The following is a 26,316-nucleotide window of genomic DNA, read 5'->3' on the forward strand; positions in this document are numbered from 1 at the left end:
TACACCTACCAGCTGCTTCTGTATATAGCTGCCGCTCCAACTTAGAAACAAGTCGTACCGTTGTACCAACTTCCCAATACCCTCGCCATAGAAGACAGCCGCCTGTGCTTTTCGCCAATTCTCTATCCTGATCTGCAGCTCGATGTCTGTGCCAAAATGCTGTTCTCGTAACCAATGTTTCATGCGAGCAAAGATATGAAAATGAGGGGGGGCCAAATACGGGCAGTACGGTGAGAGACCAAACAGTTTCCATTGAAACCGCTGCAGGATCTTCATCACTTCCCCTTGGTGAGTGCGGCCGAGAATTGTCGTGAAGAAGGAAATGCACGACAGTTACGCTGTGTGGCCTGCATTAAATTAGGCGAAATTCGTCACAGGCGCTCGTACTTGGCCGGAGACACTATTTTCTAGGCATCTTTAGGTGCGCACTGTGCGCTCAGAGGCGAAAAAAGCGAAGTGCCGCTATCGACGGGCATACCAAAGATACTGCCCAACACACCTGTGAAAAGCTTCATCGGATTTTAACTGTGATTTCCATTTCACAATCGATCGGACTTTATGTTCCGGATAGCCCTTGCATATGATGCGACTCTGAATTAGAGAAGCGTTAGGGGCGTATGAACGAACGAGTAGTAAATGTGGTGGCGCGCCCAACTATTCTATAGTGCTTTTAATAAAGTGAATGTTCCGTCACACATGAAGAACAATATTTATTATATTTCGTCACAAAAGAAAAGAAGAAGATAAAAAGAGATTATATTGATCTCTGAGCTCCTGTAGTTAGGCTATAATCATTTGTCCAGGAGGACATGTCTATTCCACTACAGCCATCACGCCATAGAAAACGCCGAAGTTCCGCTGGGCGATAATTAATATATGCAATCACAATATGAGGACATAAAAATTTTATTTTAATCCTTCGCCTTGGAAGCGTACTGTCATATCGCTGGCTTGGTTGCCGAGTATCTTTGCGGGCAGCCGCGTCTGTCGAGTCGAGCGTGGGACACGGAACTGATACGTTGTGTAGTGAATAGCTCTGCATGTGAGAGGCACTGTTAGTATGGAAGTTGAAGTGTTGCTACAAGTGCTATTATAGTAAAGTGATGATATATGGAAATGGTTCAGAGGAAAGTGCGTCAAGAAGTAATTTCAAATGAGCAGTGCCGTAAATAACGTATTTATGTATCCTCTCGTTGCGTGTCGCACAGCATCGATCATCCGCGCCTTGTTCGGTCTCCCGGAATGAACTGCTGTGAATCAGTAAAAATTAGTTACCATAAAAGAGTGCAGTCAAGTCACAGTGATTTGTAGCGAGCGTGAGGACGTGCTCACGTGCGTTTCCACTTTATCAACAATCAGCCTCGCCGCGACGGTTACGCGCACGCTCGTACAAGTGAGAACTCGAAACTGAAAAATTAGCTTAACAAACAGTGCTATATCATTACTAGTGACAAGGAGGACTATTACCAGATATCTGTATGTGTGACGAGCGTAAGAACTTTCGTTCGACCATTCGGCTTCCGCATCATCAACAATCACCAGCATCGTGTCGGTTACGCGTACGGTCGTCTTGAGTGATATTGTGGACAGATAATCATCAATATTGTTAATTGGGATAAACATTTACGACTTAGAATGTAAACAGTGCAACCTGTCATTCCTTATCGTCTCAGAATATAAATGTTCATACCAGACATAGGACAGTGTTGTGTTTTAGCGTTGAGTGGCTCCCCTAAACCCGCTTGCATATTTCAATAGATAATTTCAGGCAAGCCAACAGCAGTGTGGAGCAGAACAGTACGACCGCCGCGGGATTACCAGGTACGTGGTGTGGACAGGGCGCACGGTCAAGAAACGGTCACGAAACGGCAACCAGTTTAAGCGTCCTCCGCCCCCATTTGTACTCCCGGGCACGTTACAACCTGGTACGTAGTTTACCCTAATACTTAAAAATTACTGCTTGTGTATACTAGTTGTCACTGGAGCTCAATAGTGTATTACATAATTATTACAAGAATTCGCCTAACAGTACGTAAATATTCAGTTTGTTCGCCCTGGGCACTAAAATATAAATTCGTCTTCGCTGCTGAAATGTTCTTTGTGTATACTTTTATGTGATCTTTACGTATTTCTTCAAGATATAAATTTTACAAAATTGTAAAAACGAATAACATCGCGAGCACTTTAGCCAGACACCAAGTTGGCTAGCGATTTGGCGGAATAGGTAATTATTCGAATCAGCATATATCTGGCTGTTAAGGATTAGTGATGTCGCAGTACCCTTATACTTTATTTACAGACTGGTTAAGTGCTGACTGACGCAGAATTTTCTCTGATTGTAGACATTTCGCATCAGTCATTTAAGATTTACCCTGCTTGCATTTCCTTTTAATACACGGTCGAATTACGTTAATGTGAGCACCGCCTATGTTCGACGTCAGTGCACAATAACCGCTCACAAACGGCAGGTGGCAGTACGGGCAGCAGAGTGCATGTAAAGTGTGTCGGAGAAAACGTAAAACAGTGCAGTCGTTACCCTAGTGCGGAAACAGAGCGGTTTATCTGACGTCCAGAAGAGCTTGGTGGGCGCTGCAAGAGGAAGTTATTCAGGATTTGACAACCGTTCACATTAATGAGACTGGAGAGTGTATAATTTTAAGATTTATGTTTCAGTGTTCCATTATCACCTTGAAAGTTTCGAGACCTTTAGCAAAGACTGTGTAGCTACGTAACACTGTATGTGTAAAGTCATCAGAACACTGCAATAATCACACTTATAGTGTAACACACTAACAATACACTTAATAGGAATAGCTTCCCGAAACGTATCGCGCTGAAAATAAATGAAGGAAAATCGTGACTGTAGCACCAACTGTAATAGTATAACAAGCTAGACCATTTTATTAATCTCAACTAACGTGGTTCGCGAGAGCAGTGCACCTCGTGTTTTCCCTATCTTTATTAGATAGCTGCTTTGCGTATGTACACTGCACGACAAAAAAGTGAAGCACCCAGAAGTGTATGAGGAATTCAGATGAAACTGCACGTGTTGACAGCGAAAGTCATGTTGTTTCAGTGGTTACAAAACAGAGTGAAATTTCTAAATTATTTGGCAATATGAGGTCCCTTATCAATATGATACTGCACCCTTTCTAAGCTGGATGGATGCACTGATTTGGGTGGCAAAGATGTCAAAAGGCCATTGCATCGTATCCTGGGATAAGGTGTCCTTGAAATTATGAATGTTGGCCTTGGGACGGAGTAGACGTCAGAGCTGATACCACTCAGATATGAGGATCTTTCCGACCATTGCAGTGCCTGAATATGGTGATGTGTGGAGGAGTATTGTCCTGTTGAAAAATGGGAGGACTATACTGCTGGGTGAGAGGTGACGAATGAGGGCGCCGGGTGTGTGTGACGTAGTGTTGTGCCGTCAGAGTGCCCTCAATGACTACCTGCCGTGACCTGAAGTCATACCCGATGGCTCATCACACTATTACATAAGTAACAACGCTGTGCCTCGCCAAAACATTGGAACAATGAGACCTCTTCCCAGACCGCCGCCATCTCAGCGACGGAGGATTCATCTCATCAAAACGCGACGCTATGCGTCATCAGCCTACGGAATCACTCCCGACGCAACCTTTCTTGTTGTAGTTTTAACGGCAGTCCGTGCATGGAACGGTAATTCGCTGGTACGGTTGCTGTTGGTCTCTGACCAATGGCATGAGACGACACCGAATGTTGCAAAGTGTCGATTACTTGGACGGCAGACGCAGATGGGAAGGGGTTACGATGTGTTTGGTGAACAAAACGGCGAGCCTCCTTTGTGGTGGTCAGACGTGGTCGAACCGTAGAACGATTATGCGTCCTTTCACGTTTCCTTACAGTCCAACATCAGACGCGTGTCACACTCGAATGGCTTACAAATTTGGACAAGTGCACTATTCGACGGGCTGCCCAAATGGAGACCAAGAATGAGATACCTTTGAAACCCTATCTCACGAGTATGCGGTGTGTTCGTGTCCTTTATTAATCACTCATTATCTGATGGCATTCAAGGACCTTATATATTCAAGCAGGGTAGGTATGAACTCTAAACAGAAACTCCATTAAGGAACTATGGTGGCCATTCTATTAATCACAGAGAACTGCAACTGTAATAATTTACAGTGAGTTGACAAAAGACAGGAGATGCCTCGTAAAATCGTGTCGGACCTCGTTTATCCCGACGTAGTGCAGCAACTAGACGTGACATGGACTCAACAAATCGTTGGAACTCCTCTGTAGTACAGCCGTGCTGCCTCTATGGCAGTCCATAATTTAGAAAGTGTTGCGATTGCAAGATTTTGCGCACGAACTGACCTCTCGATTCTGTGTCACAGGTGTTCGATGGTATTCATCTAGGGCTATATAGGTGGCCAAATCATTCGCTCCAGCTGTCCAGAATGTTCTTCAAATCAATCGCGAACGACTGTGGCCTGGTGACATGGCTTATTGTCATCCATAAAAATTACATCGTTGTTTTGAAACATGAAGTGCATGAACGGCTGCAAATGGTCTCCAAGTAGCCGAGCATCCAGAGGTGTCAGTCTACTCCATGTAAACACAGCCCACACCATTATGGGGCCAGCACCAGCTTGCATAGTGCCTTGTGGACAACGTGGGTCCATGTCTTCGTGGGGTCTGTGCCACACTCGAAACCTACCGTCAGCTCTTAACAACTGAAATCACGTCTCGTCTGACCAGGCCGTGATTTCCCAGACGTCTCTGGCCACACGCATATGGCCACAAGCCCAGAAGAGACGCTGCAGTCGATGTCGCGCTATTAGCAAAGAATCTCGCGTCGGTTGTCTGCTGACACTAACGCCAGATATAACCGCACTGTCCTAACGGACACATTCGTCGTACGTCCCACATTGATTTCTGCGATTATTTCCCGCAGTGTTGCTTGTCTGTTAGCACTGACCACTCTACGCAAACGTCGTTCCTCTCGGTCCTTCAGTGAACACTGTGAGCCACTGCGTTGCCAATGGCGAGAGATAAATCCTTAAATTTGGTATTTTCAACACTGTGGAACTCAGGATATTGAATTCCCTAAAGATTCCCGAAATGGAATGTCTCGTGTGTCTAACTCCAATTACTATTAAGCGTTCAAAGAGTGTTAATTCCCACCGTGCAATCATAATCACATCGGACCTCTATTCACACCACCAGAGTAAAAATGACAGCTCCGCCAAAGCACTGACCTTTCACACCTTGTGTACACGATGCTACCGCCATCTGTATGCAGGGTTGTCCATTGATAGTGACCGGGCCAAATATCTCACAAAATAAGCGTCAAACGAAAAAAATACAAAGAACGAAACTCGTCTAGCTTGAAGGGGGAAACCAGATGGCGCTATGGTTGGCCCGCTAGATGGCGCTGCTATAGGTCAAACGGATATCATGTGCGTTCCTTTTTAAATAGGAACCCCCATTTTTTATTACATATTCGCGTAGTACCTAAAGAAATATGAATGTTTTAGTTGGACCACTTTTTTCGCTTTGTGATATATGGCGCTATAATAGTCACAAACGTATAAGTACGTGGTATCACGTAACATTCCTCCAGAGCGGACGGTATTTGCTTCGTGATACATTACCCGTGATAAAATGGACCGTTTACCAATTGCGGAAAAGGTCGATATCGTGTTGATGTATGGCTATTGTGATCAAAATGCCCAACGGGCGTGTGCTATGTATGCTGCTCGGTATTCTGGACGACATCATCCAAGTGTCCCGACCGTTCGCCGGATAGTTACGTTATTTAAGGAAACAGGAAGTGTTCAGTCACATTTGAAACGTCAACCACGACCTGCAACAAATGATGATGCCCAAGTAGGTGTTTTAGCTGCTGTCGCGGCTAGTCCGCACATCAGTAGCAGACAAATTGCGCGAGAATCGGGAATCTCAAACACGTCGGTGTTGAGAACGCTACATCAACATCGATTGCACCCGTACCATATTTATATGCTCCAGGAATTGCATGGCGACGACTTTGACACAAGAGAAACACTGGGCACAAGAGAAATTACGGGACGATGACAGATTTTTTGCACGCGTTCTATTTAGCGACGAAGTGTCATTCACCATGAGCGGTAACGTAAACCGGCATAATGTGCACTATTGGGCAACGGAAAATCCACGATGGCTGCGACGAGTGGAACATCAGCGATCTTGGCGGTTAATGTATGGTGCGGCATTATGGGAGGAAGGATAGTTAGCCTCCATTTTATCGATGACAATCAACTGGCGCAATGTATGGTGATTTCCTACGCAATGTTCTACCGATGTTACTACAAGATGTTTCACTGCATGACAAAATGGCGATGTACTTCCAACACGATGGATGTTCGGCACAAAGCTCGCGTGCGGTTGAAGCGGTATTGAATAGCATATTTCATGACAGGTGGATTGGTCGTCGAAGCACCACACCGTGGCCCGCACGTTCACCGGATCTGACGTCCCCGATTTCTTTCTGTGGGGAAAGTTGAACGATATTTGCCATAGCGATCCACCGACAACGCCTGACAACATGAGTCCGCGAATTGTCAATGCATGTGCGAACATTACGGAAGGCGAACTACTCGCTGTTGAGAAGAATGTCGTTACACGTATTGCCAAATGCATTGAGGTTGACGGACATCGTTTTGAGCATTTATTGCATTAATGTGGTATTTACAGGTAAACACGCTGTAGCAGCATGTGTTCTCAGAAATGATAAGTTCACAAAGGTACATGTATCACATTGGAACAATCGAAATAAAATGTTCAAACGTACCTACGTTCTGTATTTTAACTTTAAAAACCTACCTGTTACCAACTGTCCGTCTAAAATTGTGAGCCATACGTTTGTGACTATTACAGCGCCATTTATCACAAAGCGAAATAAATGGTCCAACTAAAACATTCATATTTCTTTACGTACTACGCGAACATGTAATAAAAATAGTGGTTCCTATTTTAAAAAACGCAGTTGATATCCGTTTGACCTATGGCAGCGCCATCTAGCAGGCCAACCATAGCGCCATCTGGTTTCCCCCTTCAAATTAGACAGGTTTCGTTCTTTGTAGTTTTTTCGTTTGACGCTTATTTCGTGTGATATTTGGCCCGGTCACGATGAATAGACCACCCTGTATGTGCATATCGCTACTCCACGACTTTTGTCACCTCACAGTACCTACCTGTTGATGGTGTCACATTGACACCTGACCACGTCTTCAGGGTGGTTCAGCTCTTCTGCCAGGCGGTATACCAGCAGCAGCGTTAACAGCAGCAGCACGGAGCGTGCGTAGAGCCTACCTGGCAGTGGTGGCCCAGCCCCTGGTAGCCGGGGGCCCCGTGAGGAAGGCGACCTCCGCAGTCTGCGCGTAGTCCAGCGAAGGCGTGCGGGTGCGCCGACACAGCGACTGAGACACCGACACCTGCCGGCGTGGAGAAGAACCGCGGACTAATCACTGCAGTAGACTGCCGCGAACACGAACGCAGCGCAGGTAAAAGGTCTAAATAAACTTCGACTATCACTGGAAATGGAAAAACTGGTAAAAGCCGACCTCGGGGAAGAGCGGTTTGGATTCCGTAGAAATATTGGAACACGTGAGGCAATACTGACCTTACGACTTATCTTACAAAATAGATTAAGAAAAGGCAAACCTACGTTTCTAGCATTTGTAGACCTAGAAAAAGCTTTTGACAATATTGACTGGAATACTCTCTTTCAAATTCTGAAGGTGGCAGGGGTAAAATACAGGGAATCAAATGCTATTTACAATTTGTATAGAAACCAGATGGCACTTATAAGAGTTGAGCGACATGAAAGGGAAGCAGTGGTTGGGATGGGAGTAAGACAGGGCTGTAGCCTCTCCCCGATGTTATTCAATCTGTATATTGAGCAAGAAATAAAAGAAACAAAAGAAAAATTCGGAGTAGGTATTAAAAACCATAGAGAAGAAATAAAAGTTTTGAGGTTCGCCGATGACATTGTAATTCTGTCACAGACGGCAAAGGACTTGGAAGAGCAGTGGAACGGAATGGACAGTGTCTTGAAAGGATGATATAAAATGAACATCAACAAAAGCAAAACGAGGAGAATGGAATGTTGTCGAGTTAGCTCGGGTGATGCTGAGGGAATTAGATTAGGAAATGAGACACTTAAAGTAGCAAAGGAGCTTTGCTATTTGGGGAGCAAAATAACTGATGATGGTCGAAGTAGAGACGATATAAAATGTAGTCTAGCAGTGGCAAGAAAAGCGTTTCTGAAGAAGAGAAATTTGTTAACATCGAGTATAGATTAAAGTTTCAGGAAGTCGTTTCTGAAAGTATTTGTATGGAGTGTAGCCATGTATGGAAGTGAAACATGGACAATAAATAGTTTGAACAAGAACAGAACAGAAGCTTTCGAAATGTGGTGCTACAGAAGAATGCTGAAGATTAGGTGGGTAGATCACATAACTAATGAGGAGGTATTGAATAGAATTGGGGAGAAGAGGAGACTGTGGCACAACTTGACTAGAAGAAGGGATCGGTTGGTAGGACATGTTCTGAGGCATCAAGGAATCACCAATTTATTACTGGAGGGCAGCGTGGAGGTTAAAAATCGTAGAGGGAGACCAAGAGATGAATACACTAAGCAGATTCAGAAGGACGTAAATTGCGGTAGGTACTGGGAAGTGAAGAATCATGCACAGGATAGAGTAGCATGGAGAGCTGCATCAAACCAGTCTCAGGACTGAAGATCACAACAAAACAATATCATTTTTGGCACCATTGCAGAACACTGCGATCGTACCTTTAATAAAAGGAACAATCCACATAGCAAGAAATTTTTGTATTTAATTCTGGTTACCGGTGTCGGTCTAAGACCATCCTCAGGCAAAGGCTCCAGGTGATGCGAAGAACCAGTGCACAGAACCGCTGGGTAGCATCGACTGGCAGCTGCACTGCTCAGCAGTTCGGCACAGCTAGCAGCCAGTAACAGACAGGAGCTCTGTGCATTGGTTCTTTACGTGACCTGGAACTTTGGTCTGAGGATGGCCTTGAAGACCGAAACTGGTAACCAGGATTAAAAATATTTCATTTATTTATTGTTCTCTTTTTCCTTTTTTGATCTGTGATGCTAAGTTATTGAAACTTCATTTTTAATTGTGCTCCATTCTACAAGGGGTTTTCATAAGAGCGTGTAAAAATGTAACAGGACATAAAGAATTCACCACTGAAGAACATGAGCTGGGCAACTTGGGGTCGAAGAAGTCTGTTTAATGTGGTATGGAAGTAAACATGTCTACCGCTTTGTCTAGGACTATCGTTTCCCTGCTTAAAAATGGTTGGTTCAAATGGCTCTGAGCACTATGGGACTCAACTGCTGTGGTCATCAGTCCCCTAGAACTTAGAACTACTTAAACCTAACTAACCTAAGGACATCACACACATCCATGCCCGAGGCAGGATTCGAACCTGCGACCGTAGCAGTCGCACGGTTACGGACTGCGCGCCTAGAACCGAGAGACCACCGCGGCCGGCTTCCCATCTTATTCAAAGATAATATGCGTACAAGTTTACAAGAACTGTGCAGTTTATTTACACGTACATTCTTTATTTCAAGCAAGGAAACTAGTAGGACCAGCCTGATTACTAGAAAGTCATGAGGCAGTAGGCCTGCTGAATGGCCCACCTGTACTTGACGTTAGTGCAGAGATCAAGATTTTAAACATGGCTGAAACAGCAACTGTTGAAATTCTTCACGGTAAATGATAACAGCCAAACAGTTGCAGGATAAAGATTTATTAAAATCTATTATTTATTAAATCTTAGTGCAAAGAGTCCTAACTGAGTTGTTGGAGAACGTACCATTGCCTGTTCGTGAGAGAATGTGGGTACAACAACATGACGGTGCACCGCCTCACTTCAGTGTGTTTGTCTGCAGCCATATCAGTGCTGTATTTTATCGTCGCTGGATAGGGAGGGGAGGTCCCATTCCATGGCCTGCGAGGTCAGCTGACCTGAATCCATTTGATTATTTCCTTTTTGGATATCTGAAGTCACTTGCGTATGAGTCCCCAGTGGATACGGAATGGATTTAGTTGCCAGAATTGTAGCTGCCTGTGCTATTACTCGAAACACACCAGGGATATTTGTCACGGCGCATCAGACTCTTGTTCGCCAATGCCATTCTTTCATTGATGTTGATGGCCGTCAGTCTCAGCACTTTTGTAAGATACAGTAAAAATGCCACGTTCATTGTGTCAATGAGGGTATTTGCAGTTAACTGTAATTAATGTAAATAAAAAAGTACATAGTATGTGTTTTCATTCTTATTATCTCCTTAATCTGGGTTCTCCGACCCCAGTTTCCCTACCTCAAATAACTCAGTAGAGAATCCTCCATGTCCTGCTAAATTTTTGCATGTTCTTACGGAAACACCCTGTGTAAATGGTGTGCCATTCATCTTAACCATCCGGAATAACTTTCCACATTACAAAAAGATGTATCAATACCATGAGAACATGCCTGCCTTTCTTGTAACCTTGTTCGTTACGAAGACATGAACAGCAGTACGTCCTTGCTGAAGTAGCATCCTCTATTTTTCTAGTCACTAATCCATTTCTGCCCATGAAGACCTGTTCAGAAACATATCACAGTGTACCATTCACGTAAATATGACGTCATTAAAAAAGTAACACAAAACTGACTTTCTGTCCTGTATCAGCTGACAGTGAAGGCACCTGGGGTAACGTAACTCGTCTACTAACTGGAATTGACAGTAAGCAGATACAGACAGGAGTATAATACACCCCAATCATTACCGCTCTGCTAACTTACATTCTGCATATATTAGACGAATTTCTACCACAAACAAACACACACACACACACACACACACACACACACACACACACACACACACAAGGCTGCCCGCATGCTCGGTTGTAGCGCGACAGCCTTCCACTCTGGAGGCCTGGGGGCGAATCCGCCAGGTTCCCGACATATCTATTGTAGCTTGGTTTTGAGACGTACCGGGAACAAACCCGTCAACAGCTGTTATTTCGCGAACAGAAAGTGTGAATCGACAACCATTGCGCTGCCCGTCAACTGACGAACGCAACAGGGCAATTCCACGGCCAACGGCTTTACCGCTGTGGTAACAGCGGTTCCCGTCAGAAGTTAAGCTCTGTCGGGCTGGGCTATCACTTGGCTGGGTTACCATCCGGTCTGCCGAGCACTGTTAGCAAGCGGTGTGTACTAAGCCCTTGTGAGATAAACTGAGGAACTGCTTGATGAGAAGTAGCGACTCTGGTGTCGTAAACTGACTTACGGCCGGGAGAGTGGTGTGCTGACCACATGCCCCTCCATATCCACATCCAGTGACGCTTGTGGGCTGAGGATGACACGGTGGCCGATCGGTACCGTTGAGCCTTCATGGCCTGTTCGGGCGGAGTTTAGTTTATACTGGTGAGCCAAAACATTATGACCACCTGCTTAACGGTTTGTTTGTCAATCTTTGGAACGAAATACGTCACTGGTTCGGCGTATCAGCGATCCAACAGTTGTTGATAGGTTTGTGGACGTATGTGGCATTAGGTGTCTCAGCGCAGGTCACGTAATTCGCGTAAATAAGGGGCCGCTGATTTGCGTATGTGGTGATGGCGCCCGATAGCGACCCACATCTGTTCCATAGGGTTTACATCAGGCGTATTTGGTCTCCGAGGCATCAACGTGAGATCCCTATCATCCTCCTCAAATCACTGTATAAAGATTCTGGCTCCTAAGCACGGACAGTTAAACTGCTGAAACATGACATTGCCGTCAGGGAAGACATCTGACATGAAGGTAGGCAGGGGATTAGCAGCTGTCAGCGTGTCTTCGATTACTACCGTAAGTTCCATGCAAGAGCAGGAGAATGTCTCCCATAGCACAATACAGCTCCCACCCGCCTGTGTCCGTGGCCCACTGCACGTTTAGATACATCGTTCACCTCGATGGCGGCATTTGAGGAGACGACCAGAAACTTCTAAAGCTTTCCATTAATCTACGGTCCAATCCCGCCGATTCCGTGCCCATTGCAAACGTAACTGAAGATGTCTTTGGGACAACATGTCAACACGTAGGGGTCGTCTGCTGCGAAGCCCAATGTTCAACAATGTGGGCTGAATGCTATTCTCCGAAACACTTGTGCGTGCACAGTCATTGCGCTCTTACACCACATGTGCCAAACATCGCCATCTATCCAACTTTACGGAGTAGACAAGCCTCAGAATCACATGTTCTGTCAAGGCTCGCGGACGCCCTCCCAACCATTTAGCGCCTAGTGGTAGTTTCTCTGTTCTCCTACCTCTTTTCATAGATTCTCACGACAGTAGCACGTGAACATTCGACTAGCTTCACCGTTTTCGAGCCACTGGTTCACAGGACCTATGTAATAACAATCTGACCTTTGTCAAAGTTGCTTATCTGAATCGATTTCCCCGTCGTGGCCTGTATCGTCGTTAGAATAATTCGCCACCGTCAGTGCTCCGCTGCCATACTTCCCTTACCGCGTCTCGTTTCCGCACGCCCCAGGTGTCACCCAACATAGCGTTGGGCGTATTATTTCGTCTTCCGAGCAAAAAGTAGTTAGCTGGGTTGGTTAAAATAGACCAAATACTTCGTATATCTGGCAAGTCCTTCGAAACGTAGAAATACACTGAGGGAGATGGGAATGTTACATAACGAATCCCGCAATGCCCCCAAGTGGCATCCAACATCGCGGTGGGTGTTGGTCGTAATATTTTGACTTATCAGTAGATGCCCTCTAAGCAAAAAGTAGTTAGCTGGGATGGTTAAGACACATCAGATACCCCGTATATCTGGCAACTCCTTCTAAACGAAGAAATACACCTACGGTAATGGAAATGTTATATCACGCAACACCATTCCGCTGTTTATCACATAAGAGGTATTCGATACTTAACTTTTATTCCATTCGGAATTGGTGTCCACTGTCAACACCAGTGTGATACACTCTTGTATTCCTTATGGCATGGAAGCAAACAGCCTTCAAATGCCATCCTGAGAAACTTATAGCGATACCTGAAACACTTGCTGTGTCACTTCGAAAACATTTTGCCTGGACGCTGCTGTGAAAGTATACGCCATCCCATCTCTTCAAAGACACTCTCTGCAGCTGAGAAATCGATCGTCAAGGATCCCTATATCTCTCATGGCGTTTGCGACGTGGACTCCAGTGTGATGTCTTACGTTATCCTGCTGCAATACGTAATTTGATACCATGGCTGTGAAAGTTTTAGCAACAGGATTTATCATTCTTGACGCGAGCATTCGGCCTCTCTCCAGCAAATACCAAGTCAGTCCTGTTGTCATATCCAGAAACTCCATGTTTCAGGAGCTGGAGAGCTATGAGTCTCAGGAGTCGCTGCTTCCTGTGACCAATTCGTAGGTCGTCTACGGACATGTTTGGCATGGATTTGATTACCACAAACGGAAGGGAGATTCGTAGCTATTCACCACAGAATGCCACGCAATGCTCCGTCTGACTTTCCCTCTACACTCCGTTATTCGTGGTATTGTGTCAGCGGTAAGTAACAAATGGCAACTCGAGGAAACCAGGCTTCTAGTAATCTGTTACCGACGGGGTGTGGTGACACATCACCTGTCACTTCTGCCCGTATTTCAGCTGTTGTTATCCGTCTTTCCTTTGGAGCTAGCAGACGCCCCTACGGTTCTGTTCTTCCATTTTTTTCTGCTCTTGTTGCCACCTTGTCACCACACATTCCGCAGGTACCGCACGAGAGCCATCTGTCGGCATAATGCTTCCATGTCCCTCGTGTCAAAGATTCGACAATTCTCAAAGTCCTAAAAATGGCGGTAAGGCGCACATACAAGTCCTGTGGATATACTCTATTGCCATCTCTACCTGAAAAGTTCGAGTAACGACAAACAACAGCCGTCGTATTCTCATATCATTCTTCGTCTGTAAAAAAGACTTTTTTCTTCACTGAAAATAAGCTCGCATAAGGCCGAAATCTGATCCACCCTATCAGACGGGCACGGACGTGCTTCTGCATAAGTTTGGTAGCGTTGGGTCAAGGTGTTCATGTTGTAAGGCTTCCCAGTGTCAGTGTATTTTTTCTAAAATTTTTAAATCAGTCGTGTCTTCCCTGTTGCCACAAGATATGTGATGTCATTAAGTACTATGCGCAGAAGAATTCATGGACTTGTGAAGTGTCCGACACAACCATCCAAGCGTCTGTCGTTAATTCCAGTGTTTTACATTGAGCCCTTTGTCTTAACTATATTAAATATATTCGACACACTTGTTTAACCGTGTGTTCGTAATACGAATTGTTATCCTATTTATACTTATTACAGCCAATTTGCAGTCGACAAATGGTTTCTAGTTGATAATGTTAGTTCATACTCCATATCAGATAAGGAAATAATTAAGGGAATATTTTAGAAAGGAATGGAACATTGCGTGCCAACGAACTGAAAACGCGGAAACACGAAACCATATATTTCCTGCGATCAGCCAATGAGTAACGATTAGACTGCCACTATCGCCGAACTTCACGGCCATGTTTATGGCCTATGTAAAACTGAAAGTATATTATAAGTGCTTGAAAATAACTGAGAGCGCATTGTGCGCCTGTAAAGGAGGAAACAAAGCTATTGACCACCTGCTTTTCGACTGCAGAAAATTAAGGACAGAGAGAGACACAATCAGCAAGCGAATAACTATAAAAGGAGGGTGATGGCCCATCAATAAATCACTGTTAGTTCATACACCCACAAGAGACTTTTTATGATTTTTGTAATTCTTTAGTTCGATAAGATTCTAGATTGATGATGTTTTTTTGGTGTCAACTACAACTTCTTACAAACCCCTGAAAAAACGGCAGATTCGTAGTCGTAATTCGTACAGTCATTGACACACCTGTTAGATTATTTCAAAAAAGAAAGTGCTCTTATTCCTTGCTTCAAAGTTCATTTAAAAGGTAAATACTTTATAGATTCATATCTGTACATGTAGATACAAATATGATTTTTTAAGTTACTTGTCTTCCCCCATGAACCATGGACCTTGCCGTTGGTGGGGAGGCTTGCGTGCCTCAGCGATACAGATGGCCGTACCGTAGGTGCAACCACAACGGAGGGGTATCTGTTGAGAGGCCAGACAAACATGTGGTTCCTGAAGAGGGGCAGCAGCCTTTTCAGTAGTTGCAGGGGCAACAGTCTGGATGATTGACTGATCTGGCCTTGTAACATTAACCAAAACGGCCTTGCTGTGCTGGTACTGCAAACGGCTGAAAGCAAGTGGAAACTACAGCCGTAATTTTTCCCGAGGACATGCAGCTTTACTGTATGATTAAATGATGATGGCGTCCTCTTGGATAAAATATTCCGGAGGTAAAATAGTCCCCCATTCGGATCTCCGGGCGGGGACTACTCAAGAGGATGTCGTTATCAGGAGAAAGAAAACTGGCATTCTACGGATCGGAGCGTGGAATGTCAGATCCCTTAATCGGGCAGGTCGGTTAGAAAATTTAAAAAGGGAAATGGATAGGTTAAAGTTAGATATAGTGGGAATTAGTGAAGTTCGGTGGCAGGAGGAACAAGACTTTTGGTCAGGTGATTACAGGGTTATAAATACAAAATGAAATAGGGGTAATGCAGGAGTAGGTTTAATAATGAACAAAAAAATAGGAGTGCGGGTTAGCTACTACAAACAGCATAGTGAATGCATTATTGTGGCCAAGATAGACACAAAACCCATGCCTACCACAGTAGTACAAGTTTATTTGCCAACTAGCTCTGCAGATGATGAAGAAATTGATGAAATATATGACGAGATAAAAGAAATTATTCAGGTAGTGAAGGGAGAAGAAAATTTAATAGTCATGGGTGACTGGAATTCGTCAGTAGGAAAAGGGAGAGAAGGAAACATAGTAGGTGAATATGGATTGGGGGGAAGAAATGAAAGAGGAAGCCGCCTTGTAGAATTTTGCACAGAGCATAACTTAATCATAGCTAACACTTGGTTCAAGAATCATAAAAGAAGGTTATATACCTGGAAGAATCCTGGAGATACTAATAGGTATCAGATAGATTATATAATGGTAAGACAGAGATTTAGGAACCAGGTTTTAAATTGTAAGACATTTCCAGGGGCAGATGTGGATTCTGACCACAATCTATTGGTTATGAACTGCAGATTGAAACTGAAGAAACTGCAAAAAGGTGGGAATTTAAGGAGATGGGACCTGGATAAACTGAAAGAACCAGAGGTTGTAGAGATTTTCAGGGAGAGCATAAGGGATCAATTGACAGGAATGGGGGAAAGAAATACAGTAGAAGAAGAATGGGTAGCTCTGAGGGATGAAGTAGTGAAGGCAGCAGAGGATCAAGTAGGTAAAAAGACGAGGGCTAATAGAAATCCTTGGGTAACAGAAGAAATATTGAATTTAATTGATGAAAGGAGAAAATATAAAAATGCAGTAAATGAAGCAGCCAAAAGGGAATACAAACGTCTCAAAAATGAGATCGACAGAAAGTGCAAAATGGCTAAGCAGGGATGGCTAGAGGACAAATGTAAGGATGTAGAGGCTTGTCTCACTAGGGGTAAGATAGATACTGCCTACAGGAAAATTAAAGAGACCTTTGGAGAGAAGAGAACCACTTGTATGAATATCAAGAGCTCAGATGGAAACCCAGTTCTAAGCAAAGAAGGGAAGGCAGAAAGGTGGAAGGAGTATATAGAGGGTTTATACAAGGGCGATGTACTTGAGGACAATATTATGGAAATGGAAGAGGATGTAGATGAAGATGAAATGGGAGATAAGATACTGCGTGAAGAGTTTGACAGAGCACTGAAAGACCTGAGTCGAAACAAGGCCCCGGGAGTAGACAACATTCCATTAGAACTACTGATGGCCTTGGGAGAGCCAGTCATGACAAAACTCTACCATCTGGTGAGCAAGATGTATGAGGCAGGCGAAATACCCACAGACTTCAAGAAGAATATAATAATTCCAATACCAAAGAAAGCAGGTGTTGACAGATGTGAAAACTACCGAATTATCAGTTTAATAACTCACGGCTGCAAAATACTAACGCGAATTCTTTATAGACGAATGGAAAAACTGGTAGAAGCGGACCTCGGGGAAGATCAGTTTGGATTCCGTAGAAGTGTTGGAACACGTGAGGCAATACTAACCTTACGACTTATCTTAGAAGAAAGATTAAGAAAAGGCAAACCTACGTTTCTAGCATTTGTAGACTTAGAGAAAGCTTTTGACAACGTTAACTGGAATACTTTCTTTCAAATTCTGAAGGTGGCAGGGGTAAAATACAGGGAGCGAAAGGCAATTTACAATTTGTACAGAAACCAGATGGCAGTTATAAGAGTCGAGGGGCATGAAAGGGAAGCAGTGGTTGGGAAAGGAGTGAGACAGGGTTGTAGCCTCTCCCCGATGTTATTCAATCTGTATTTTGAGCAAGCAGTAAAGGAAACAAAAGAAAAATTTGGAGTAGGTATTAAAATTCATGGAGAAGAAGTAAAAACTTTGAGGTTCGCCGATGACATTGTAATTCTGTCAGAGACAGCAAAGGACTTGGAAGAGCAGTTGAACGGAATGGACAGTGTCTTGAAAGGAGGATATAAGATGAACATCAACAAAAGCAAAACGAGGATAATGGAATGTAGTCAAATTAAATCGGGTGATGCTGAGGGGATTAGATTAGGAAATGAGACACTTAAAGTAGTAAAGGAGTTTTGCTATTTAGGGAGTAAAATAACTGATGATGGTCGAAGTAGAGAGGATATAAAATGTAGACTGGCAATGGCAAGTTCAAATGGCTCTGAGCACTATGGGACTTAACATCTCTGGTCATCAGTCCCCTAGAACTTAGAACTACTTAAACCTAACTAACCTAAGGACATCACACACATCCATGCCCGAGGCAGGATTCGAACCTGCGACCGTTGCAGTCGCGCCGTTTCGGACTGAGCGCCTGAACCGCTAGACCACCGCGGCCGGCGCAATGGCAAGGAAATCGTTTCTGAAGAAGAGAAATTTGTTAACATCGAGTATAGATTTAAGTGTCAGGAAGTCGTTTCTGAAAGTATTTGTATGGAGTGTAGCCATGTATGGAAGTGAAACATGGACGATAACCAGTTTGGACAAGAAGAGAATAGAAGCTTTCGAAATGTGGTGCTACAGAAGAATGCTGAAGATAAGGTGGGTAGATCACGTAACTAATGAGGAGGTATTGAATAGGATTGGGGAGAAGAGAAGTTTGTGGCACAACTTGACTAGAAGAAGGGATCGGTTCGTAGGACATGTTTTGAGGCATCAAGGGATCACAAATTTAGCATTGGAGGGCAGCGTGGAGGGTAAAAATCGTAGAGGGAGACCAAGAGATGAATACACTAAGCAGATTCAGAAGGATGTAGGTTGCAGTAGGTACTGGGAGATGAAGAAGCTTGCACAGGATAGAGTAGCATGGAGAGCTGCATCAAACCAGTCTCAGGATTGAAGACCACAACAACAACAACAAAGTTACTTGTTGAGTTTTGGCGCTCTACAATCTTCTATTTGGAAAATAAGGCACCTGATGTAACCACATGCGTTGTGTTATCTTTTACGACTTAATATTCCACTGATGAATTTTAGGATAACTACCACCTATTATACCATTGATAAATTTTAAGGTAACTACCAGATACGCAAAACTATGTTTTAAGGTACGATGTTCAATAAGAAATAAATAATACTGCATACCGAAGGGCAATCCACGTTGGCAACAGTAGCTTGAGTTTAAGCGTGCCCAATATCAGCAAATAGGAGAAAGCTATACGATGTGTAGAGGGAACTCTGTGTCCCATACTTTTTTTCGGCTGGCACAAAACTGGGCGCAGTAGAGTTTAATTTTGTAGTTGGTTTGAGAATTGGTGAATTATTTTAGGACTTACTTTTCAATGTAGTTTACGCTGTAAAATAAATCATCTACATATCCACTGTGTTTGAGAATGTCTCCGGCAGTAGGAGACTAAACGCAAGACACAGAAATATGCCTTAGACCACAGTCTGATTCCCATAAAGCTGATGTACTGATTTCATCAAGGATGAGAACATTGGTCGCGAAATTCTGCATTGTGATCAATGGAGTGTGTTTTTAGTGTACTCTATAAAATTTGACACTGTCAGTTGGAGCAAGCAATCTATTTGCAATATACTCCTTTAATCACAAATATCTTCTTAAACATCAGAAATTGCTGTACTGTATGACACAACTAACACATCAAGTGGTAATACAGCCGTCATTGTGTTCAAAATGAGTCTTTAATTCTGACCTGTCGAGATTCTTTCGTAATAAGGTGCAGGATTTTTTAAGTTCTGATGATGACACTCTACAGTCGAAACAGTTTAATTTACCTATCAAATTTGATGAAAATATTTGTTAATAAATGGTTGTAGTATTTTCCCTTCATAATATTCCATACTGTCATTTTGTAACAAATGTCAGTTTTGCATTAAAATACCCAGTACACGTCCAAGTACAAAGTGGGAAAGACGGGCTTCAGCTAAGCAGCGAGTACTGTTTGTATAAAGCGTTTATTTTGCATTTTGTTTACGACCTTCCACTAAGGAAGGGATTCTATTTGTGTTTATCTGCTCTGCATAGTAACTAACAGTTCTTGATAAAACTTTACGTAGTTTTCGTGTTAGATTTCTTAGTGTTTTCTTGATCGTTTAGAACAGAAAGCGCCGTAAAACCGTCTTTTGTTTGTTTCGCGGCCGTTAGCCACTAGTCACTTGAATCAGCAGTTGTCTTGTGACAGCCAGAGCGAGAGCACCAGCAGCAGCGAGTACTGTTTGTATAAAGCGTTTATTTTGCATTTTGTTTACGACCTTCCACTAAGGAAGGGATTCTATTTGTGTTTATCTGCTCTGCATAGTAACTAACAGTTCTTGATAAAACTTTACGTAGTTTTCGTGTTAGATTTCTTAGTGTTTTATTGATCGTTTAGAACAGAAAGCGCCCTAAAACCGTCTTTTGTTTGTTTCGCGGCCGTTAGCCACTAGTCACTTGAATCAGCAGTTGTCTTGTGACAGCCAGAGCGAGAGCACCAGCAGCAGCGAGTACTGTTTGTATAAAGCGTTTTTGTACTTATTTGCTGCGCTTAGCTTTTAAATAGTTTTTCTGGGAAAACCTAGCGTAGTTTTCGCGTCTCGTATTTCAGTGAGTGTTTCTTGATTATCAGAGTAGCTCATCAGAAGATTATCTTGGGAATTTGTCACCGTATAGAGTAGGATAAACATAGTCATGTGTAGGGACTGTGGTTGTTGTGAGCGGACGCGAGGAGAATTGGCCACTCTTCGGGGGCAGGTGGAGGCTTTGTCTGTTAGGCTCATCGAGCTCGAGGCGCAGGCGTCGGCTCGTAGTGGCGTTGGGGCAACTGTGGTGAGACCTATGCCTACTTCGGTGGCCTTGGAATCACATGGAACCCCTGATGTCGCTGCGTCTTCCGGCAGTGAGCATCTTACCGGTCAGCCATCACTCCAGGGTGAATGGCGGACAGTGGTGGGCTCGCGCGTGCCTGGCCGAAAGGCGAAGGTGGGATCTGGCCGCGTGGCAGCTGCCTTACCCCTTTACAACAGGTACGGGGTGCTTCCTAGTGGTGATGACATCGTTTCCGAGCCACCACAGGATGCTTCGCCTGTTGGGCCAGTGGCCGATTCTCCGGCAAGGTCCCGACAGTCACAGAGGGCGGGCCTATTAGTTATAGGGAGCTCCAACGTTAGGCGGGTTATGGAGCCCCTCAGGAAAATAGCGGGTAGGTCGGGGAAGAATGCCAGTGTGCACTCGGTGTGCTTGCCGGGGGGTCTCGTCCGTAATGTGGAGGAGGCCCTTCCGGCAGCTATTGAACGCACTGGGTGTGACCGGCTGCAGATAGTAGCACATGTCGGAACGAAGGACGCCTGCCGCTTGGGTTCTGAGGCCATCCTTGGTTCCTTCCGGCGGCTGGCTGATTTGGTGAAGACAACCAGCATCGCACGCGGAGTGCAAGCTGAGCTTAATATCTGCAGCATAGTGCCCAGAGTCGATCGCGGTCCTCTGGTTTGGAGCCGTGTGGAGGGTCTAAACCAGAGGCTCAGACGACTCTGCGACTATAATGGTTGCAAATTCATCGACCTCCGTTATTGGGTGGAGAACTGTAGGGCCCCCCTAGACAGGTCAGGCGTGCACTACACACCGGAAGCAGCTACTAGGGTAGCAGAGTACGTGTGGCGTGCACACTGGGGTTTTTTAGGTTAGAGGGACCCCCCCTTGGGCGAAACGATAAAATACCTGACGGCTTACCAGAGAGGACATTATCATCGTTGATAAAGAACGTCCGTCCTCAGAGACCAAAAACAGGAAAAGTTAACGTAATATTGGTAAACTGCAGGAGTATCCAGGGCAAGGTTCCTGAATTAGTATCTCTTATTGAAGGAAATAGTGCGCATATAGTATTAGGAACGGAAAGTTGGTTAAAACCGGAAGTGAAAAGTAACGAAATCCTAGACACAGAATGGAATATATACCGCAAGGATAGGATAAACGCCAATGGTGGAGGAGTATTTATAGCAGTAAAGAATTCAATAATATCCAGTGAAGTTATTAGCGAATGCGAATGTGAAATAATCTGGGTTAAGTTAAGTATCAAAGGTGGGTCAGATATGATAGTCGGATGCTTCTATAGACCACCTGCATCAGCAACCGTAGTAGTTGAGCGCCTCAGAGAGAACCTGCAGAACGTCGTGAAGAAGTTTCGTGATCATACTATTGTAATAGGGGGAGACTTCAATCTACCAGGTATAGAATGGGATAGTCACACAATCAGAACTGGAGCCAGGGACAGAGACTCTTGTGACATTATCCTGACTGCCTTGTCCGAGAATTACTTCGAGCAGATAGTTAGAGAACCAACTCGTGAAGCTAACGTTTTAGACCTCATAGCAACAAATAGACCGGAACTTTTCGACTCCGTGAATGTAGAAGAGGGTATCAGTGATCATAAGTCAGTGGTTGCATCAATGACTACAAGTGTAATAAGAAATGCCAAGAAAGGAAGGAAAATATATTTGCTTAACAAGAGTGATAGGGCACAAATCGCAGAATATCTGAGTGACCACCATCAAACGTTCATTTCTGAGGAAGAGGATGTGGAACAAAAATGGAAAAAATTCAGAAACATCGTCCAGTACGCCTTAGATAAGTTCGTACCGACTAAGGTCCAAAGCGAGGGGAAAGATCCACCGTGGTATAACAATCATGTACGAAAGGTACTACGGAAACAAAGAAAGCTTCATCATAGGTTTAAGAGTAGTCGAATCATAGCTGATAAGGAAAAGCTGAACGAAGCGAAAAAGAGCGTAAAGAGAGCAATGAGAGAAGCATTCAACGAATTCGAACATAAAACATTGGCAAACAATCTAAACAAGAACCCTAAAAAGTTTTGGTCATATGTAAAATCGGTAAGCGGATCTAAATCCCCTATTCAGTCACTCGTTGACCACGATGGCACCGAAACAGAGGACGACCGAAGAAAGGCAGAAATACTGAATTCAGTGTTCCGAAACTGTTTCACTGCGGAAAATCGTAACACGGTCCCTGACTTCAGCCGTCGCACGGACGCCAAAATGGAAAATATTGAAATAAACGATATCGGAATTGAAAAACAACTGCTATCACTTAGTAGCGGAAAAGCATCCGGACCAGACGAGATACCCTTAAGATTCTACAGTGATTATGCTAAAGAACTTGCCCCCTTTCTATCAGCAATTTATCGTAGATCGCTGGAAGAACGTAAAGTACCTAGCGACTGGAAGAAAGCGCAGGTCGTTCCCATTTTCAAGAAGGGTCATAAATCAGATGCGAATAATTATAGGCCTATTTCGCTTACGTCAATCTGTTGTAGAATAATGGAACATGTTTTGTGTTCTCGTATTATGACGTTCTTAGATAATACAAATCTCCTTCATCATAACCAACATGGATTCCGCAAACAGAGGTCATGTGAAACTCAGCTCGCCCTATTTGCCCAAGAAATTCACAGTGCCGTAGACACTGGCGAGCAGATTGATGCCGTATTCCTGGACTTCAGGAAGGCATTTGATACGGTTCCGCACTTACGTTTAGTGAAGAAAATACGAGCTTACGGAATATCGGACCAGGTTTGTGATTGGATTCAGGATTTCCTAGAAGAAAGAACACAACATGTCATTCTTAACGGTTCAAAATCTGCAGATGTAGAGATAATTTCGGGAGTACCGCAGGGAAGCGTGATAGGACCTTTATTGTTTACAATATACATAAATGACTTAGTTGACAACATCGGTAGCTCCGTGAGGCTATTTGCAGATGACACGGTTGTCTACAAGAAAGTAGCAACATCAGAAGACTCGTACGTACTCCAGGAGGACCTGCAGAGGATTAATGCATGGTGCGACAGCTGGCAGCTTTCCCTAAACGTAGATAAATGTAATATAATGCGCATACATAGGGGCAGAAATCCATTCCAGTACGATTATGCCATAGGTGGTAAATCATTGGAAGCGGTAACGACCGTAAAATACTTAGGAGTTACTATCCGGAGCGATCTGAAGTGGAATGATCACATAAAACAAATAGTGGGAAAAGCAGGCGCCAGGTTGAGATTCATAGGAAGAATTCTAAGAAAATGTGACTCATCGACGAAAGAAGTAGCTTACAAAACGCTTGTTCGTCCGATTCTTGAGTATTGCTCATCAGTATGGGACCCTTACCAGGTTGGATTAATAGAAGAGATAGACATGATCCAGCGAAAAGCAGCGCGATTCGTCATGGGGACATTTAGTCAGCGCGAGAGCGTTACGGAGATGCTGAACAAGCTCCAGTGGCGGACACTTCAAGAAAGGCGTTACGCAATACGGAGAGGTTTATTATCGAAATTACGAGAGAGCACATTCCGGGAAGAGATGGGCAACATATTACTACCGCCCACATATATCTCGCGTAATGATCACAACGAAAAGATCCGAGAAATTAGAGCAAATACGGAGACTTACAAGCAGTCGTTCTTCCCACGCACAATTCGTGAATGGAACAGGGAAGGGGGGATCAGATAGTGGTACAATAAGTACCCTCCGCCACACACCGTAAGGTGGCTCGCGGAGTATAGATGTAGATGTAGATGTAGATGAAAGAAACAGAAAGGGACAGTCTTGCGTTTGCAGCCATAATAAGGTGTGAATTTGGAATTAGCATCTGCAGCTACACAACAGCAAACAGTTTTTTTCTGCCAGTCACCGTCTAGGGACAATGTAAAGTTTATCCCTAATTTCATTTCATAACTACAGGAAACATAAATCTAATGAGTTGCTTCGCGCTAACCAGTTTTCCACCTACGACGTCAGGTCGAGATCTCTGTGTCGCGAGAAGTCTAACGCGCAGGCGGTAAAGGGCTCTGAAACTTCCTCCAATACTCCGTAGCTCATGGTAGGTGATGTGAACACTTTCATCTACATGGACATAGGTCGTACTCGCGTGACTGGCTGAAAGTGTAAGACACAACTTTCAGATACATTTCATTTGTTCCACACTCTGATGGCGTGTGAGAAAATATTTGCAAGCTCTGATTTGTCTCTTCTTTATCGATGGTCATTCCTCCCTATCTAAGTGGGAAACAAAAAACAATATTTTGGCTGTCGTAGGGAAAAGCTGTAGATTGACATTTTGAGTGCAAGATTTCATCTGTATAAGAAAAGCCTATGTTGTTGCTATTCCATTTCACTTGCGATATTCGTGACACGTTCTTCGTTTTCTGGCGATAACAGAAAACGAATAACACTGCTTTGAACATTTTTGATGTCTGTCTGGATCTTGTAACGTAGACGTACCCTAGAAGAGAACGGACGAGCCAGCCCCAAGAAGTTTCTTTAGTTGATGTGTTACACCTTCTGAGTGTTCTGTCAGTGGAATAGTCTTCGGTTCTACTTACCTATAGCAAAGTCTGTACGATCGTTAAAATTTAAGTTGTTCCTAAGTTAATTTTAGATATTTTGTTGAATCGACGAACTTCTAGACGTGGCCATCCTTTTGGGTCATCAGTGTTTTGAGTGGTTTTATGCGAGCCACCACGATCACTTGTTCTGTGTCAATTTCTGCATCTTACAGACACACTTTTGCCTAATGTCCCCAATTACTTGTTGTATGTATTGCAATCTGCATCTCCTACGATTTTTGCCCTCTATGGCTCCCTTTACTACTACGGAGGCTATTCCTTGATGCCTTGGCACAATTGATCTCATCCTGTCCCTTACTCTAGCGAGTGTTTTTCACAATTTATTTCACAGACGATTCTGCGGAGCACCTCTTCATTTCTTAATTGACTAGGTAGCTTAAGTTTCAGCATATTACTGCAACGGAACTCAAACGTTTCTGTTCTGCCCTCTTTCGGTTCTCTCACAGTCGATGATAGACTTCCATAAAATGCTATATACTCCAGAAATTCCATTCTCAAGTTAAGGCCTACTTCAATTATCATGTACCAGAAATACATAGGAATTATCGCAGTTTCTCGTGTGGAACACATCATACGAGGGTTTCCCAGAAAGTAGTGCACCACATTCTTTTTTTCTCAGCCGAAAACAGTGCTACCAAAGCGAAAGTTACGTATGTATTATTTGAAGTCTCCTGAGTGAGCGCACTACGATTCCGTCACTTTCGACAGATAACGTAGCTGCAAGACAGTTTCAAAATGGCGTCTGTAGGTGATGTACTTTACAGGAAACCTGCCGTCATTAAATTTCACACTGCAGAGAATGAAACTGTGAGGAATATTCACGAACGCTTGTGCAAAGTCTATGGAGAATCTGCTGTCAACAGAGCTACAGTTAGTCGCTGCACATGTAGGGGATGAGGTCATCAGAAGGCGGTTTGGAGGAGCTCCACGATTTGCAGCGGTCTGGAAGACCATCCACTGCTGTCAAACCTGACATGTTGCAGCGAGCTGATGACGTCATTCGCGAGGACAGATGCATTACGACTCGGGAGTTGGCGCTGCATCTGTCAATCAGCAAAGGAAGTGTGCATGCTATTATCCGCGCTCTCGGATATTCAAAAGCGTGTGCAAGTTGGATCCCGCGGTGTCTAGCTGTGGATCACAAATCGCACAGAAAAATCATTTGCCTTGATTCGTTGCAACGTTTTGAAGCGGAGGGGGAAGCCTTCATGTCCTGGATTGTGACAGGT

The 26,316-nt window shown here is 44.0% G+C and overlaps 1 protein-coding gene across 2 annotated transcripts in view; it reads right to left on the reverse strand.

The window, feature by feature from the left end:
* LOC126473965 (proton-coupled amino acid transporter-like protein pathetic) overlaps window positions 1-26,316 on the reverse strand; it is a 442,265-nt gene that overhangs the window by 63,504 nt on the left and 352,445 nt on the right. For both annotated transcript variants that reach the window (XM_050101338.1, XM_050101340.1), the window contains exon 5: window positions 7,345-7,466. In XM_050101338.1, coding sequence (XP_049957295.1) covers window positions 7,345-7,466 — 122 coding nt within the window. The remainder of the gene's footprint in view (window positions 1-7,344; window positions 7,467-26,316) is intronic.

The sequence above is a fragment of the Schistocerca serialis genome, chromosome 4 (genome assembly GCF_023864345.2).
Source record: "Schistocerca serialis cubense isolate TAMUIC-IGC-003099 chromosome 4, iqSchSeri2.2, whole genome shotgun sequence".
NCBI classification, from domain to species: domain Eukaryota; kingdom Metazoa; phylum Arthropoda; class Insecta; order Orthoptera; family Acrididae; genus Schistocerca; species Schistocerca serialis.